This window comes from Patiria miniata, unplaced genomic scaffold (assembly GCF_015706575.1).
Source record: "Patiria miniata isolate m_02_andy unplaced genomic scaffold, ASM1570657v1 HiC_scaffold_3, whole genome shotgun sequence".
Classification (NCBI taxonomy): Eukaryota; Metazoa; Echinodermata; class Asteroidea; order Valvatida; family Asterinidae; genus Patiria; species Patiria miniata.
Window position 1 is genome coordinate 23,743,786 of NW_024037069.1, and position 16,668 is coordinate 23,760,453.

Consider the following 16,668-nt stretch of genomic DNA (forward strand, 5'->3'; position numbering starts at 1 on the left):
AAACTGATAAAGAATGATGTTTTTTCAATGTCCGTTTATAATAGCATTTACTCAGTGCTATTACATGCTTGTGTATATTTGATAGCAGCTATCAGCACCAAATGAATTACACATGAAGACTTTGTTTCAAAAATGCGATCAGCCAGGAGAGAGTAGGATTCTAAAAGGCACATGTTACAAAATGGTGTTTTATCGCATTTTGGAACTAATCTCTTCACATGTAATCAGACTCGTACAGTATAGTTTACAATTTATATGAAATTAAACCACCAAAAGAACTCATGAACTTTTGTCTAGTTTGTTTTGTACTTTCCTCTCTATTCTTTACTCTTTACTATTTTGAGTCGGGGGGGGGGGTGTTTCTTTTGAATACATGAATATATCTGCAACCTTCAACAACTACTGGTGCAATAAAAGCAAGCATCAACTACACGTTTCAAATAAAACCATCAACTACACGTCGTGAACTTCATTTTGGTTTGATTTGGAACTTGTAGTTAATGTTTTGATTTAGAACGTGCAAATGAGGGCGCCCTTTAAGATTCGTCATTTTGCCAAATTGCATGTGGTGCTAGTCCTTTGGCGCCTGAACTTCACTCACGATCTATAAAAATTACACATTTTTCTGTTGGTAAGTTCAATTTTGACATAAATGGGATTCAGATTTTATGTTATAGCGTTGCTTACTCTGTTAAGTTGATTTCTGGCAATTTTGAAATCGCTGTAACTCGGTAATCGAAATGGAACTGCAAAGTGCAAGTGACTCAAGCATGTTATAGTTTGTGCAGTTCGCCGGGTTTCGATCCAACTCGGACCCAAACCAAGTCGGACCCACTACCAACTCGGACCCACGCCAACTCGGACCCACTACCAACTCGGACCAACTACCAACTCGGACCCACAACCAACTTAGACCCACTACCAACTCGGACCCATGCATGACCAACTCTAGCCCATTTAATGTGGCCTATTTACTGGACTGCCTCCGTAAACATAGGCCACACATCCACATGTACAAAAACGTGTCGCACTCTGCCAAATTTTGATTTTCGCATTTAGGCTTAGTTTGTAGGGTTTTTTTGCTTTAGAAGCGTACTCACCCTCTTTATAGGCTAATCAGAAAGTGCTGCCTTTTTCAGATGTATATTTTTCGTGAAATTTCCAGATTCATTTTTACACGTTTGCGTATCAAAATTTCAACATGAAATTTCACAAAAATTAGACATCTGAAAAAGGCAGCATTTTCTGACTAGCCTATAAAGAGGGTGAGTATGCTTCTAAAGCAAAAAATTCCTACAAACTAAGCCTAAATGTGAAAATCAAAATTTGGCAAAGTGCGACATGTTTTTTGTGCATGTGGATGTGTGGCCTATGTTTACGGAGGCAGTCCAGTAAATAGGCCACATTTATGGGGCTAGACCAACTCAGACCCATCGTTTACAATCATTTGACAGCATTTTCAATCATTCGACAATTTCATAAAGTTTGTCCACTTATCATCTGTTAATACAGTGAAGTATAAATTTTCATTGTAGTTGTCAGGTAAGGCGAAGTAAAAAAAAATCATGTTTAGCGTCCCCGCCCGCTTCCTTTTTAGAGGCCGCCTCCTTTTTTTTTTTTTTTTTTTTTAAAAGACAAAAATTGATGATAAATTTTAACGATCTCTGACGAAAGAAATCGTATTTTTAGACTTTATACTGTGTATAAAGCTGTGGAAATAGTCAATTAGCACGTGCGTCTGCACGAGAGTCTATCATACATTCACCCCGTGTGAAATATTAACTGGTTCTCTACGTCTCAGAACTCAGGACTAGCAAATTTTGAAAAGAAAAAAAAAAAAAAAAAAGGGCCTCCTCCTTCCTTTTTGTCAGAGGCAGGACGCTAAACATGTTTTTTTTTTTATTTTGCCTAAAATATCTGTATTGCAGCAGTTTGTCGTTGTAAAGCGCATTGAAATGCTATTTTGAAATGCGCTTTAAAAGTGTAATTAATTATTTATTTTTATTATTTGTTTCCATTGAAACATATTGCGCTTTAACCAAAAGTAATTAAAATTAAAGTTTAACCAATTATTCATTTTCATATTTGACATCGTTCACGCCATCTTGCTCAATTTAACAGCAATTTATTTCATTTTTAATTCAAACCACATAAATTCAGAACAGATCTTCATAGAAAAATAAAATTGGAAAGTATGACATTGAAACATAAAAACTTTCAAACATGACATTAAATATTCAATAAATATAAGTAAACATTATAAGTCATTAAATAAAATAAATAAGGTATAAAACGAAGTCTATTCTAATCTCTACATGTACATGTATTTAAAAAAAAAACCACACACATAAACACCATTGCATACAATGCAAGAAAAAAGAAGGTTTCATATTGAACAAAAAAGGTTAATCAAAAAAGTATAAAAAGTCACACAGATTCGTAAAAAAACCCACAAAATTGAAAGCCAGCATGTGAACTAAAAAAAAGATCAACTTATTAAATACCCTACAAAAAGATGAAATGTCAATCATCAAAAAGGAGTATTGGAGCTCTGGGAAGATTATCCTTCAAGGACTTACAGGTAGCTGCCTGTATGTTCGACTATGATGTTCCACGGGGGGGGAAAGTTAATCAAAAAAAGTATAAAAAGTTAAACAGATTCGTAAAAAAGTTAAATTAAAGTTAATGCCAATTGAGGCCTGCAACATAGCTACGTACAGGTACATATACACATACAGACACACATACAGATACAGATGTGTGTTTTGTAACTTTGCAGGCTTATTTTTGTGTGTGTGATAACATTCATGGCATTTACCAAATTCAATTTTAATTTTCCCAGGTTTAAAGAAATGCAAAGCTGAGACTTACTGCCATGAGAAGGACATACACGGGAACAAAATCATACGCACTGGATAGGCTGGACATTATTGTTCAAATTCCATGAATGTATAATCCAACTCGAAAATGACATAAAACAACCAGCTAACTTTGTCGCTCAGTGTTGGTCACATGACAAATGTTCAATTGAGCTGTGCATCCACTTTCAAGTACGAACGTAAATAGTGTGACTCTGGCATGTAGTGTGCTACAAACACAGCAACCAATCACGGACTTAGCTGACTATGGCTGACAAGGACAGCGGCAAGGAGAAGGAGGGACCAGCCGAGTCCCCGGCCCCCTCCCCAATCCCAATCATCACCGAAGAAGAGAAAGAAATGGCGTCTGCCGCTAGCACTGACTTCGAGGCCGGACAGTATAGCTCGTGCTTAGAAAAGCTCCACGCTTTGTCCAAACTGAGAGGCAACGATGTCAAAGTCAGCCACAATCTAACAGTGGCTAAGTTCTACCAGTCGGGTTGCACCCGGAACGACGACATGCGTAAGGCTGTGGGTCAGGTCTGTACCCAGGCACAAGTTAGTCTGAGCGGAGTGGATTCCTTGGAGGACACCGATCACGCTATACTCTTCTTCAACCATGCTATTATCTTGTACCACATGAGACAGCATCACGAAGCCATCCGAATACTGGAGAAACTCTTCCAAATCATTGAGCCCCTCGGTGAGTTATTGTCTCAGTCCTGAATCCTCCAATTTCAATATGATTTTGCACACCCCCTAGGGAGTTTGGGCTATTAAATCCTTTGTATTCCTAGGAAATTCTATCACGAATTTTCTTATCGATTGTTTTGTATGGAATGCTAGAAAATTCTAAAAGTTCTAATAGAAAATTCTAATAGAAAAGTATTCCATGTATTCTCCTAAATCCAACTTGGTTGTGTACCATTTTGCAAAGCTTAGTTAAATTAGAACAGGCTTTGATGACCAAATTATGTAAAGTACAAAAAGTGTTCCACTGTATTACTGCATAGTGCTAATTTGTGTGTATTTAAGAACCTTCTTAATTGATTAAGAGGGAGTTAGGGTCAACAATGATTTATTTTACTTTTTCGTTGCGCTTGTAAGATTGAGTCATCTTAAGTTTTAAAACTTGTTTTAGCCAGGAGAAAAAATTCTTGTTCATTTTAGAGAAAAAAAATCCCCTTTCAATTTGCTAGGACACGAATTCTTGTCTTCTTATCTAAAGCCTTAATCCCCTAATAGTTCCCCAGGACTACCCTGCTAAATCCAACAGAGTCCGACGGTTACTCATATGAGTTTCCTGCTCAATCCAACACAGTCCCACACAACCCAACCTGCCAAGTTGCTGGGTACCTGAAAATCTAAAATGACTGGCATGCTCAATCCAACAGAATCCAACTGTGCCTTATATTTCTGTTTCCTGCTGGATCCAACAGAGTCCAACTTGGCGTTATTTACCAGTACCCAACAGAATCCGATTATGAATGTTTTTTTACTTTGCCTGCCAAATCCAACAGATTTCAACAGAGATGCATGTACATGTATATATATACAAGGTCTTTACTGCTCAATCCAACAGGATCCAATGGAAATGTAAGATAGTTGGATCCTGTTGGATTGAGCATGGTTAGGATTGGCTAATCATGGTTCCTTTTCAACCATTTGCAGAAGAAAACCTGGCTCACAAGACCCTCTTGTTACTCATTGAGACCTACCTGTGTACCTATCAACCAGAGAAAGCCTTGGCTATGTTAGCCTACTTGGAGAAACTTCTCTTCTCCCCCGAAACTAGCGGCAACAAAGGAGGATCAGAATCAAGCGTAAGTTTGGGGAGTTGAAATGTTGTAGCAACTAGAAGGACTTCAGCACTGCACAAAACTATTTTTGTAATTTGGCAAAATAGTAAATACATAATTTAAAAGAGAGGTCTTCTCTTAAATTTCTATTTTACCAGACTGGTGTCAAAATACCCCTCTATCAAGAACCACTTTTTTTGGGTGCTGAATCATTCAAAATCCTGCAACAGACACACTATTTTTTTGTTTTTAAGAATTTGGGGTTTGTACAGTCATAGACTCGTAGGGTTAAGATAATTCAAATTGTAACATATTTGCCCTAAAACTACGACTGTTTTGCATCGGATCTTGAACGTTATTTTACAGAAGATATTGATTACTTTCTTGTAACTATCGGTCTTACTTAATTCAGAATAAAGACAACAAGGATTCCAACACGGAAGAATCAAGCGTCGACCCTGAAAAATACAGGCCAATTCTTCACCTGGTGAGTAAAACTTTGCTGTTACTACTTCTTTTTCTTTAAGTAAACAAATTAGTTTGGTGCTGTAATGGTCATATTGAAACAGGTGGACAGTACAGTCTTGTTTCCTATTTAAGTGGCCAAGGGTGAAATCCAGTTTCAATCAGTTTTATTTGTTTGAAATTCGTAAAGATTGATTAGTTATTATGCAATACGTTCTTGCAACATCATATTTTAACTTTCATAAAGTTGCCTGATTTTATCCCCCTGTTTTCCCTCTTATTTTATCGTAGTTGAAAACGAGGTGTTATCTTCAGATGAAGCACGTGAAAGTCTGCAAACGTGAGATCAAGACAGTCATGAATTCAGCTGGACCAGTAAGTAGAAATAGAATTAGCCACATTTAAAGGGAATGTACATTAGCTTTTGCTGCAATTTTCAGAAATAAATGGATTCGGAGGATTAGTATGTTATAGCAAATATTGTTAAAGTGACTTGTTTCAGGTTTTTGGCTTGTAAATGCTGGGGAAAAAAACAAGAAACTAATCATGTTCTTGAACTCTGGTTCCCTAACCCCACTTAAGATGAAACGGAGCAATTTATAAACTTTGGGAAATTGGAAGGCCAGAGAATCAGTCTAGCAGGCTTGTACCCATTCCCAGGTGTATAATCAATTGCAACCAAAACGCAGAATAACTAATTATGAAAAATTAGAAGCAGTTTTTTTGGGGGAAAAAACAGTTTCTCCAACGCTGGTCAGCCGACCAGCGTTGGAAATTCATGCAAAAATACCATTTTTCTTGAAAAGGTCAGGACACCAGGAGCCATGATTTAACAGGATGCGTCATTCCCTAACAATCCAGTGAGGTATTTTGTGATCATTTGATCATTTCGTTTTGTGATGTTTGCAAATGTTGTATCTTCCCTTTAACAAAAGCCCTGAAGTTTTGCAACCTAATTTTGCCCTTTGTCAACCTCCGCTTCCCCCCAACCTTCCCCTTGCCACTATCTTCCCGCCACCACCCCACCCCCTCCCCCTTCCCCTTCTTACTTCCCTCAAAGCAAAGTCATTAACTTTCATTGATTTATTTCTATTCCATTCGTCAGTGCCCGGCCTCATTGTTCCTCAAAAGCAATTTTGAGTACATCCGACAGAACTACCGCAAGGCCATCAAGTTACTGAACAGCGTCCAGCCCATGGGAGATCCCCTCAAGACTGGTCAGGTCATTCCAGTCATGTACTTCAATAACTTGGCCATCATTCACTTCTACATGGGCAAGTATCATCTGGCGGCTTACTACGGACGGCGTGCCTTGCAGGAGAACGCTAACGCCATGGCTGAGCTTCCAAAGAGAAAAGGTCAGGAGTGATTTGCATATTCATTTCTTTAGGCCAATCAGATGGCTGAAAAAGTATTGTCCCTAGACTTCCCATATTTGCTATGGCTAAGCTACCAAAGAGAAGAGGTCAGGAGTTATTTGCATATTCATTTCTTTAGGCCAATCAGGAGGCTGAACAAGTATTGTCCCTAGACTTCCCATATTTGCTATGGCTAAGCTATTAAAGAGAATAGGTCAAGAGTTATGTGCATATTAATTTCTTTAGGCAAATCAGAAGGCTGAAAAACTATTGCCCCCAGACTTATTGCGGAGCTTCATAAGAGAAAGAGTCGGGAGAGATTTTCATATTCATTTCTTTTATAAGCCAGTTTATAGAATACAGAATATTTACCATAACCTCACCTCCCATTTTGCTTGGACCTTTTTGAATCCTACAAAATCCTCTGAAATGAATCTTCTAGTGAAATTTGAGGGATCTGAGTGGGTTTTTCCATCACAAGTCCTCACGAGTCCATCATAAGTCCTAACGAGTCCATCACAAGTCCTCCAGTCCCAAGTCAAGTCACAAGCTATTCAAATGAACTATGACAAAAGCATTCCTTTGTCATTATTCATCCTTAGGTACTTGTGACTTGACTTGTGATTTGACTTATGATTTACTTGTGACAAGACTTAAGCATTGACCTGTGATTGTGACTGGTCTTGTCATAACCTTGTGATAAAGTTGTTGTAAACTTTGGTTATGGATCGGGAATAATGAAATTAGATTTTTCTTCATTTTATTTTGTTAATGTTTTTCCCTTTCCTCACCAGGCCAGTCTCTGAATAACCGCCACATCAAGACGCTCGGTATGAACCGTCGTTACGAGCTGCTGTACAACACTGGCATACAGCTGCTGCATGCAGGGCGCCCTCTAGCGGCCTTCGAGTGCCTCACCGAAGCCATCCAGGTCTATCCCACCAACCCACGGCTGTGGCTGAGACTAGCTGAGTGTTGCATAGCGGCCAACGTATCGCCTCAGGTTAGTTGTTGGTTTGGCAACGGTAACCAAGCCCTTCATATCTTTGCATTCAGATCTGCGTATTCCAGGTTCCTAGCCACTCTGGGGAAAACGAGTTTCTACTTTTTTTTAGACGGGGAATTTTGGGAAAAGCACCGAAAATCAGGGAATATTCAGAGAATTTACTGGTTTTTCGCCAGTTTGGCATAATGTGCGTCTTGAGCCATGCGTCCAAGTTATGTCCATTGACTGACTGGCTATGGTGGCTTTTTAGTGTTTATGCAGTGTGAATATAAGTAAATAAGTATGACACTATGTACTCTTTGAGTTCAACGTTTGTTTATTCGCTCTCAAGCAATGACAACAGCGTCTGCAACAAAGAAATACAAAATAACACCAACAGGTTAACGTTAGTATCAAAGTCACCGTTCTCTAATAAGTTTACACACCTCTCCAAACAATAACAATTGGCTGTGCTGCACCATCTCATTGAGTGGAATTTTGGAATGAGATTCGAATCAGCCAGCGGACCCAAGCAAGCTCGGTGGTTGAGTGGTGAGACGTCTGCACTTGTAATCAGGAGGTTGTGGGTTCAAGCCCCACCCGAGTAAGCTTGTGGATTTTTTTTAGCAAGCCCTCGGACAACACCAAGAAATTATCATGAAATGCTCATGAAATTAAATTGGTGAAGTGTAAAATCCAGTATTGAACAAGGAAATCAATTGGTTTCGGCCTTGCTCTTTAAATCTTGTGATTTATTTGTTCTTCAGAACTCAGAGGCAGAAGGGAAGGGTCTAGGGGACTCTACTAAACGAGGCATTGTACGCAACGTGATTGGTTCTGGTCCGCATCGTAAAGTCATCTTGTCTCCCGGCTCCTCGGAGTATAAATACAGGTAAGAAATAAAATAGGCACCTCCGGGTTTTTTTTCAAACTTACACAGTTTCAATAATTTCTCAAGTTGTATGTCAAAATTAATGAGTTAATGAAAATTGAAGTAACAGTATTTCAGATATATTTCAGATTTTGTTTTTTGATATACTAGTAACAATTTTTAATATACTTTCTTTCGTAAGAGGGTGTTTTTTTTTTTTTGTACGATCATATGGAGGTCTCTGTGTGTAGTAAAGGGTAAAAGGTAATAATTGATGGTTTGGGGTTTTTTCCTCATTTTTCCATAAAAATTAGAGTAGGGGCTGTCAAAATAGGGTAGGTAGATAAACCGGAAGCAGAATTTTTTTTATTTTTGGCCTAACGCATAGTTTGAATTTTTTTCATTTTCTGCTATTAAGTAGGAAAGCTGACTGCATTTGAAGCATTCTTTCAGTACCCACACAAGCATTGCATCCATTGTTGTGTGACGCTGTTAGAATGCAAGATAAATCTTTTGTGGATATCCAATGTACTCGGGCGTTCCCATTCGCCCTGGTGCAATTTCACCCCACATACATTTTTGTTATTTCCCAGGAAGATAAGTTCTGATGCAAGTGATAGATTAAACTGTTTGTAATTAGCAAAAGTTCAAAGTGAATGTTCACCTTTAGGAATCAGTAATCACAATGGAAATGTGTTTCTAGAATATATCACCAAATTATCTGTATATCTTCTGATGTGCTTTTTGCACTGGAAACTGATCCTTCATTCTGTCAAACTTTTCAAATAATCCTTAAAAAGTATTAACTTTGGAAACACTGGTGTAATCATTCTTGTCCAGGCATTGCGAATAAAGTATATCCAAATATAGAACATTCAAGTGACAGTAGTACTATGGCCATGTGCACCTTAAATAACCTAGACCTGCATTTGCCTGAATTTTCTGGTTCCAAAACGCTGCATCCTAAAACTGCAATGTTACGCGAACGCTCTTCGTGGGCGGATAAGCGCGCAAGAGGACAGCCGCATGATGTGCGTGCATTATTTACAATCAGGATGAGCGTTAACGTAACGTTATTATTATTATTTATTTCTGGTAATGAAACCAAGGATTCCTCAAAAATGCCCCAGGCACTGAAGCTGGCAAGCCTGAAGAAACCTGTAGAGAGAAGGCAACGAGAAGAAATTACAGTTTTAGAGGTGGGAGGAAAACCCTAGAAGAATGCTCTGGGGAAAACCCACGGAATCAGGCAGGGACTGAAAACCCAATCCACTTGTTGGCCCAGGCGGGATTCGAACTTGGGTCACAGCGGTGGAAGGCGAGAAAAGTACTGTACGCCAACCTGACTCCCCGACGAGGTGTTTTAGGGACAGAAACACAAAGTAAAAGCATAGAAATGTCAGGTCTATGGGTTTTTTTAAGATGTCTATGACCGTGACTGATCAGGTTGTCACACCGCCCTCTATTGTGTTCCTTAATCCAGTGGTGACGGCCAATCAGCTGCCTTTCCAGCAGCGACGTTAGAATTTGCCTCACTGTGTCTCTCCAACGCTCTGTCTCTGCTCCCTGACGAGACGGCACTCTCGGCGACCAGTCGAATCACTTCTCGAGGCAGCGTCAGTAGCGATTCGTCAGAAGTCGCAGATACGAGTGGGCAAGTGCAAAAACTCGTCGGCTATCTCGAAAAAAAATGTTATCGATGCATACATGATATTGATAAAAGTTTTTACCTCAGCATCAATGGTCAAATATTCGAATATTCGATCCAATCCAAGCCCCCATAATCGAATACTAAATTGTCCGAAACTACAGAGCACTAAACCCTGTATGCACACATGGGATATCCCACACACAAACTTCTCTTCAAACCTCCATCTACTGTTTATTAATTGGTGCATTAGAATAGACAGTATTCCCAGTGGAACCGTCTGAGCATTCCAAGTTGCGCTACGCTTCCTAATCTTCGATATTTCTTTTCTATCAGTGGCAAGCAGACCGGCCCCAGTAACCTCACTGCTCCACCAGGCCAGGCCATCAAACCTTCGGATATCTCCTGCCTACGTTGCTCCATCTTAGCTTGTAGTAGCTACGTCTCGATATCGTTGGGTGATAACGTCAATGCCTTGGAGTACGCCAAGTTGCTGCTGGAGCAAAACAGACTGCCTGGCTCCCTCAGGTGAGAACCTTTTGCAGCTTGACTTAGGCTGCATCTCAATCTCTTGTCTAGGGCTATTGGCTAGGTCTTCAACAATTACTACCACATGGGCTGAAGGATTGACATAGCCGTAGCCCTGGACACCTGTTTCAAACACCATGTGACTTTTGTGAGTGACATATGCATTGCTTGTTGGATTTTTTTTTTATTTATACATGTTCCTGAGCCACCTGATTCCATTCAAAGAATAAATAAGCCTCTTGGTTTGTGTTTACCCAAATATGAGGGTCCCCTGGTTCTGTGCATTGATTGGGTCATGGTTTTTATTATTCACCCAGGTTCCTGGACCACCTGATTCTGTGCAATGTGAGATGCCTTTTGGGTTTTACTCGCTCACCTGATTTTTATACAGAAATTTGAAATGATGTATTGGTTCTTGGGTTTTACTTTTCCGGGTTCCTTGTCCAACTGTTTCACTGCAAAGTGTTGCTTGTTGGTTTATTATTAATCCAGGTTCCCGGGCCACTTATATGCTGCTGAAGCTTTAATCAACATGGACCAGATAGTTGAAGCAATCCAACAACTGGCCCCAGAACCTGGTTTAAATATTATTATCCATGTTCCTGGGCCATCTGATTCTTACATAAATTAAAATGATGTCTTTGTTTTGGGGTTTTCATTTATCCAGGTTCCTGGGCCACCTGTATGCTGCTGAAGCTTTAATCAACATGGACCAGATAGTTGAAGCAATCCAACATCTGGCCCCGGAATCTGTGTGTGATGTGTCCGTAGTGCTTCCAGTTCTTCCTGAACAAGGTCAGCATGCATCAAATGTTTGACATAAGTCGGTCATGTGTGCACATACACATGACAGACTGTTTGAATTGTGTGCGGTGTGACATTAGTTGCATGGGTGGCTAGTGTGTAAAGCGCTTGCCTTTCACCACTGTGGCCCAGGTTCGATTCCCAGCTCGGACCATATGGGAGTAGAGTTGTGCATTGATTCTCTTCTGTGCCACGAGGGCTTTTCTCCGGACCCTCCGGTTTTCCTCCCTCCCTCTGCAAAAATCAACACTTTCAATCTCTGGCTGTGCTCCGATCAGACATGGGTTGTATGGTGGCAGCCTAAGGCGCCTTTACATGCCTTCAGCTCAACCAGGTTGTAGCTGCGTCCTTTGCAATTCAGCTTCTCAGCTGCGAGTAAAGATGATTAGCCCCCCCCCCCCCCCCCCAAAAATTATTATTATAAATATCATGGTTATTTAACAAAAAATTGTTCAACAAAAAAGGACCAATTCATATTCCTAATGTCGTCGGCAGATAAACATACTATTATATGTGTAGCTAAATATATTTTCCAATGTGCAAAACTAAAGGAGAGGCAAAGCATGACGTAATTTCAAAGCATATTCTTTGTAAACCCACCTGCCAAATAATTCAGTGTTTAATTTCACTGTTGTAATCCTTCCTCAGGGTCATGGGGTTTGTTCCTATTTGTGGAATAAAACATAACATAACATAACATTATTATAATCCGGAATGGTCCATTGTGTTGAAAGTATCAGTTGTTAGCACTGTTACCAATCTCCTCATTTTTTCCCAAAGTAAAAACTATATTTTGTTTCTCTCCACTTCCATGTTTAGTAAAATCGTAAAGTACCTCTTGTTTTAGTCCCTTCAGGATAATTTCCAGTGATAAATACTAGAATTTGTCGGTGATTATTGTTTTGGACCATTTTAAAATCATAATGAGATAATTCTCACCATGCTTACCTTTGACCTAGGTGAGAAACAAGTGGAGAAATCTGAAGCTGTACCGGGCGACAACCAGGACAACATGGAGGGTCACGTCGCAGTGTCCAAGTACTACCCAGCGTCTGTGCAGGTGGCTAGGGCAACCATGCTGCTCAACTTGGCCTGTGCGCATTCATTGCGGAGTGAATGGGATAAAGCTAAGAAATGCCTCAAACAGGTAGGAACAGACTTGAGATCATTTTGTTTATCTTCAAGCAAACTTGCATCCTCGATCCTGATTGGTCGATGGCATAAAGCCAAAAAAAAAAAATAGTTCTGCTTCCGGTTACCCTACCTACCCAATTTTGACAGCCCCTACCCTATTTTTTTTCAGGAAAAATGAGGAAAAAAACCAGAAAATCATCAATTACTGCCTTTTACCCTTGACTACACGCAGACACCTCCATGTGATCATACACAAACAATTTGCCCCCCAAAAAAATGTCCCTACCTACCTACCCTATTTTCAAATGCCATGTAATCAGAAGCAGAAGTATTTTTTAGGCCTAAACAGTGTGGTCACTATCACACTCCGCATGTCGCGATATTCTATATTAGATGCATACGCCATTCCTGCTACACGCACGTGTAATAGGATAACCGCTGAAAAAAATTGTTCTTCCACTCACGCTCGTGGAACACGGAAAATGTTGTTTGTCTGTGTCCCACATACCACTTGGTCTTCGGCCTCGTGGCATGTGAGACACAGATGCACTACATTATTCCGTGTTCTGCTCGCGCTTGTGGGATAACTTAGAATATCGTATTGCTTTTATGGTTCAAATATTTTATTCTTGTATTATATTCTTGTCTTTGTCCTTTTTTATCAAAAATTCGATTTTCTTTTTCTTTTCTTTTTCATTGGACTGTACAAGTACGGAATATACTCCTTAGTGGATATTCAACTTGTGCTCACAAATACTGCTCTAAAAAGCTGTGCTGGGCAGTCATGCAATTTGTCTCCAAATTTGCATACAAATTTGCGACAATCAAATAATTTGCATTTTTGCTTATTTCTTCCCTGACAGATGTGCACCATGTTGCCTCCTAACGAGATACCGGAACAAGCTCTATTCCTAGGCATATACATTGAGTTACAGACAGGTATTTACTCCTTTTATTTATCCTTGGTAATCTGATCAATGTTTACGCACTTTTTCCTCCGGTCCCAGCTTGGAATCGAGAGAAAAAGAAAAGGGATTTTATTTCTTAGACAGCTTGGGTTCATTTTACTCAGTTAATTACTTAAAGGGAATATACATCATTTGCTTTTGCTGTAATTTTCAGAAATGGATGGAATTGGGGGATTGGAAATATAAAGCAAATATAGTTACACTGACTTTTTGGAGGTTTTGGGTTCGAAAATGCTATAAAAACCAAGAAAAACGATCATTTACCTGTAGTCTGGTTCCCTGACTCCATATAAGAAGAAACAGAGCAGTTTACATACATTGGGGAATTGTAAGGTCAGGGAACCAGTCTAGCTGGCTCGTACCCGTTCATAGGTTTGTAATCGATTGCAAACAAGTGCAATAGTCAATTGGGGCCAGTATTTGAAAAAAAGCCAGTTGTTTCCAACGCTGATCGGCCGATCAGCGTTGGAAATTGATACAAAAATACCACTTTTCTTGAAAATGACAGTATACCAGGTGCCATAATTTTACAGGATGCTTTAGACTGTCATTTACCAACGTCCTATTAAGGTATTTCGCAAAAACTTGGTAGTTTTATTTTTCGATGTTTGCAAATGTTGTATATTCCCTTTAATTGATGACACTGTTACAAGGACTTCTTGGAAATGGATTCTTATTGCTAAAATTTGGCCAAATTTAGACAGCAAGTTCAGACAATGAAGGAAATGCGAGATTTTGTTGAAGTGAACCCAGAGAAAAAAATCTTAAAAATGAAAAAGTGGAGATTCGAACCATGTACCTAATTTCAGTTGTAGACTCAATCAGTTGAGTCGACTCATTTTCAAGTCCCAAAGTAGTTAGATTTTCATACCTCATCTTTAAATTTTTTTTTTTCAATTTAGTTAGACTTTCTGAATGATTGTTAATGTTCATGGTAACTGATAATTTCCATAGCAACTAATTGTTTCCATGGTAACTGATTGACAGGGAATCACCAGATGGCACTGCAGATGGTCAAGAAACAGCAACTGATTCCGTACCTCAAGCCGCCTCAGTCCCGCCCACTTCCCATCGGTACCATGGCAACCTTCAACAGTGTCTCCCAATCACCGCAGGGGGTCTTCAGTCCCGGGACCCCCAGCAAAGCTGCGCGGAGTAAGGATCCATGGCAGAAGTAGACCGAGACGGTAATGTATTTAACATGTTTGATGTTTTAGAAAACAAAACATTGCCTCAATGCAGAATGTCACAGGACAGACGTAACTTTGTGATCCTAAAAAAATTAGAATCCTAAATGTCACGCACTGAGCCCACATGCCAAATTAATTTAAGAACCACGCTAACGTGGTCAGGCACATGAAGCCTGCTTTGTGCATTACATTTATGAGTTTTAAGGTAGAAAATGTCTCAAGTATTTCAAGCATTAACAAAAATTCTAAACTTGACCCACAGTTTTCCCAAGAAAGTTTTTTGCTGTGGTATCTTAACATAGCGTTTTCTTTTTCTTGATTCTTGAATTTTTTTTTGTTCATGCATTCCTCACGAAATAAAATTACCTCAGAAATTGTTTATGTAATTTCATCTTAATTTACCACCGATACAAATGGCTGTATACAGCCAAGGTCATCTAATGGACTTCATCATCTATGATTGCATATTTCTGGGAGGAATAATTAACAGAGAATTTGTATAGAATGTAGGATAAAAAGAAGCAAATAGTCTGCAATTGCAAATGTGTATATTACCTTCCTTGTATAAATACCATCGTTGTAATTATTCTAGGAGCAAGGATGGAAAGTTAACTTAAGGGACAGACAAAGTTTTCTATCTTTGAATAAGCCATTTGCAAATTAAACTCAAGTAACATCTTGTTCCCCGACTTGCTCGAATGCTTGGCACATTTTAACTTCGAATTCTCCAGACCAAAGAGACTGTTGCTATATCACATGATTCGGGGCAAACCTTACGCTAGCAACCCCCAGCTCCAGCATGGTCTGGTGTCTTTGTGCCATTCTCACCCGTTGTGAGCAATGTATTGGTGCTGAGCATCTCTTACGTAACTATGCAAGAGCTTGCCCCGAATCATGTGATATAGCAACAGTGTCTTTGGTCTGGAGAATTCAAAGTTAAAATGTGCCAATCATTATGAGCAAGTCAGTGTTCACAATGTTATTCAAGTTTAACTCGCAAAGGGTATAGGTTATTCACAAATGGCTTATTGGTTCTTATGTCAGATTTGGGAAGGTAAATCTTCCCTCTAAAAAAAACCTCTTTTTTTGCGTTGTTTAAAAACTGGTGTTTTTAAAGAGGAGAAAACTTTAGGAAACATCTAAAAACATGTTCAATTTGGAATGCACTTTTTCAATCTGTATTTTCTGGATTTGGAGGAAAAGAATCCTTCCATAACAATTTTGTTTCCAGCTGAAACATGAAATATTTGTGCATGGAAGAACACTTTCATATAATAATAATGTGTATTTTAAAACGCACGTTTCCACCAGTATTGGTACTCAAGGTGCTACATCATTATTACCCCTGCTCATTGGGCCAACAAAACATTCCAAATACCATCTCAGCTCCCTAGGGAGTATACAGCTCTGTGCTGCCATTTCGGCACAAAGCAGCTAAAATCAATCACAGTAACCATCTCTGCCCTCACAGGTACCCATTTACTCCTGGGTGGAGAGAAGCAATGAGTGACAAAGCGCCTTGCCCAAGGGCACACGCACCATAGCCGCAGGCTGGACTCGAACCCACAACCTACAGAATTACCCACAGACCACTAATTCAATGCTCCAGACCAAGAGGCCATGGCACTCCATTAAAGAGCACTTTGTGTTCCCAGTTAGAACGTTTCTAATTGACATGTTTGAAGTGTTTCGAGTTTTTAGTCACTCTTTAAAAAAAAATCAAGGTAGTTATATGGTGTAGGAATTTAAAAACCCTTCAGTTTTTTGGGAGTAGAATAATCAATTTTTAAATGATGTGGACGTTTTTTTTTTCCAATTGAAGTGGGTTTTCAACTTTATAATAAAATTCAGCAAGATGTTGTAATTACGTTGGTACAAGGTATTGTAAAGATTTGAATTGTTGAACTGACTGAATAAAAACCTGAGCGGGTATCTTTGGAATAAAATATTCATACATTATTCATGGTATGTAAATTGGTCAGATTTTTTCATTTCTATTAAATTGTCAAATTCCCAAGGCCCATCCCACCCATGCATAATCTAAAAATAAATGCAAACAG

The 16,668-nt window shown here is 39.3% G+C and overlaps 1 protein-coding gene and 1 non-coding gene across 2 annotated transcripts; both read left to right on the top strand.

Annotated features, from left to right (window-relative positions):
- Nucleotides 1–511: 511 nt before the first annotated feature.
- LOC119737798 (CCR4-NOT transcription complex subunit 10-like) lies at nt 512–15,328 on the top strand. The gene is made up of 14 exons (XM_038212412.1): nt 512–631; nt 2,843–3,561; nt 4,530–4,681; nt 5,070–5,144; nt 5,414–5,497; nt 6,228–6,480; nt 7,275–7,483; nt 8,233–8,357; nt 9,820–9,990; nt 10,321–10,512; nt 11,180–11,307; nt 12,276–12,463; nt 13,314–13,389; nt 14,406–15,328. Exons 2-14 carry the CDS (start codon nt 3,126–3,128, stop codon nt 14,594–14,596), a joined length of 2,280 nt encoding a protein of 759 aa, XP_038068340.1. The 5' UTR covers nt 512–631; nt 2,843–3,125; the 3' UTR covers nt 14,597–15,328.
- On the top strand, nt 8,001–8,073 carry Trnat-ugu. The gene has a single exon. It is a non-coding gene; the product is annotated as a tRNA-Thr (tRNA).
- Nucleotides 15,329–16,668: the final 1,340 nt, after the last annotated feature.

Coding starts and splice junctions, on each gene's coding strand:
- LOC119737798 (XM_038212412.1), top strand. CDS start 3,126: ATGGCTGACAAGGACAGCGGCAAGGAGAAGGAGGGACCAGCCGAGTCC. Junction 3,562..4,529: donor CCAAATCATTGAGCCCCTCG/GTGAGTTATTGT, acceptor AACCATTTGCAG/AAGAAAACCTGGCTCACAAG. Junction 6,481..7,274: donor TGAGCTTCCAAAGAGAAAAG/GTCAGGAGTGAT, acceptor TTTCCTCACCAG/GCCAGTCTCTGAATAACCGC.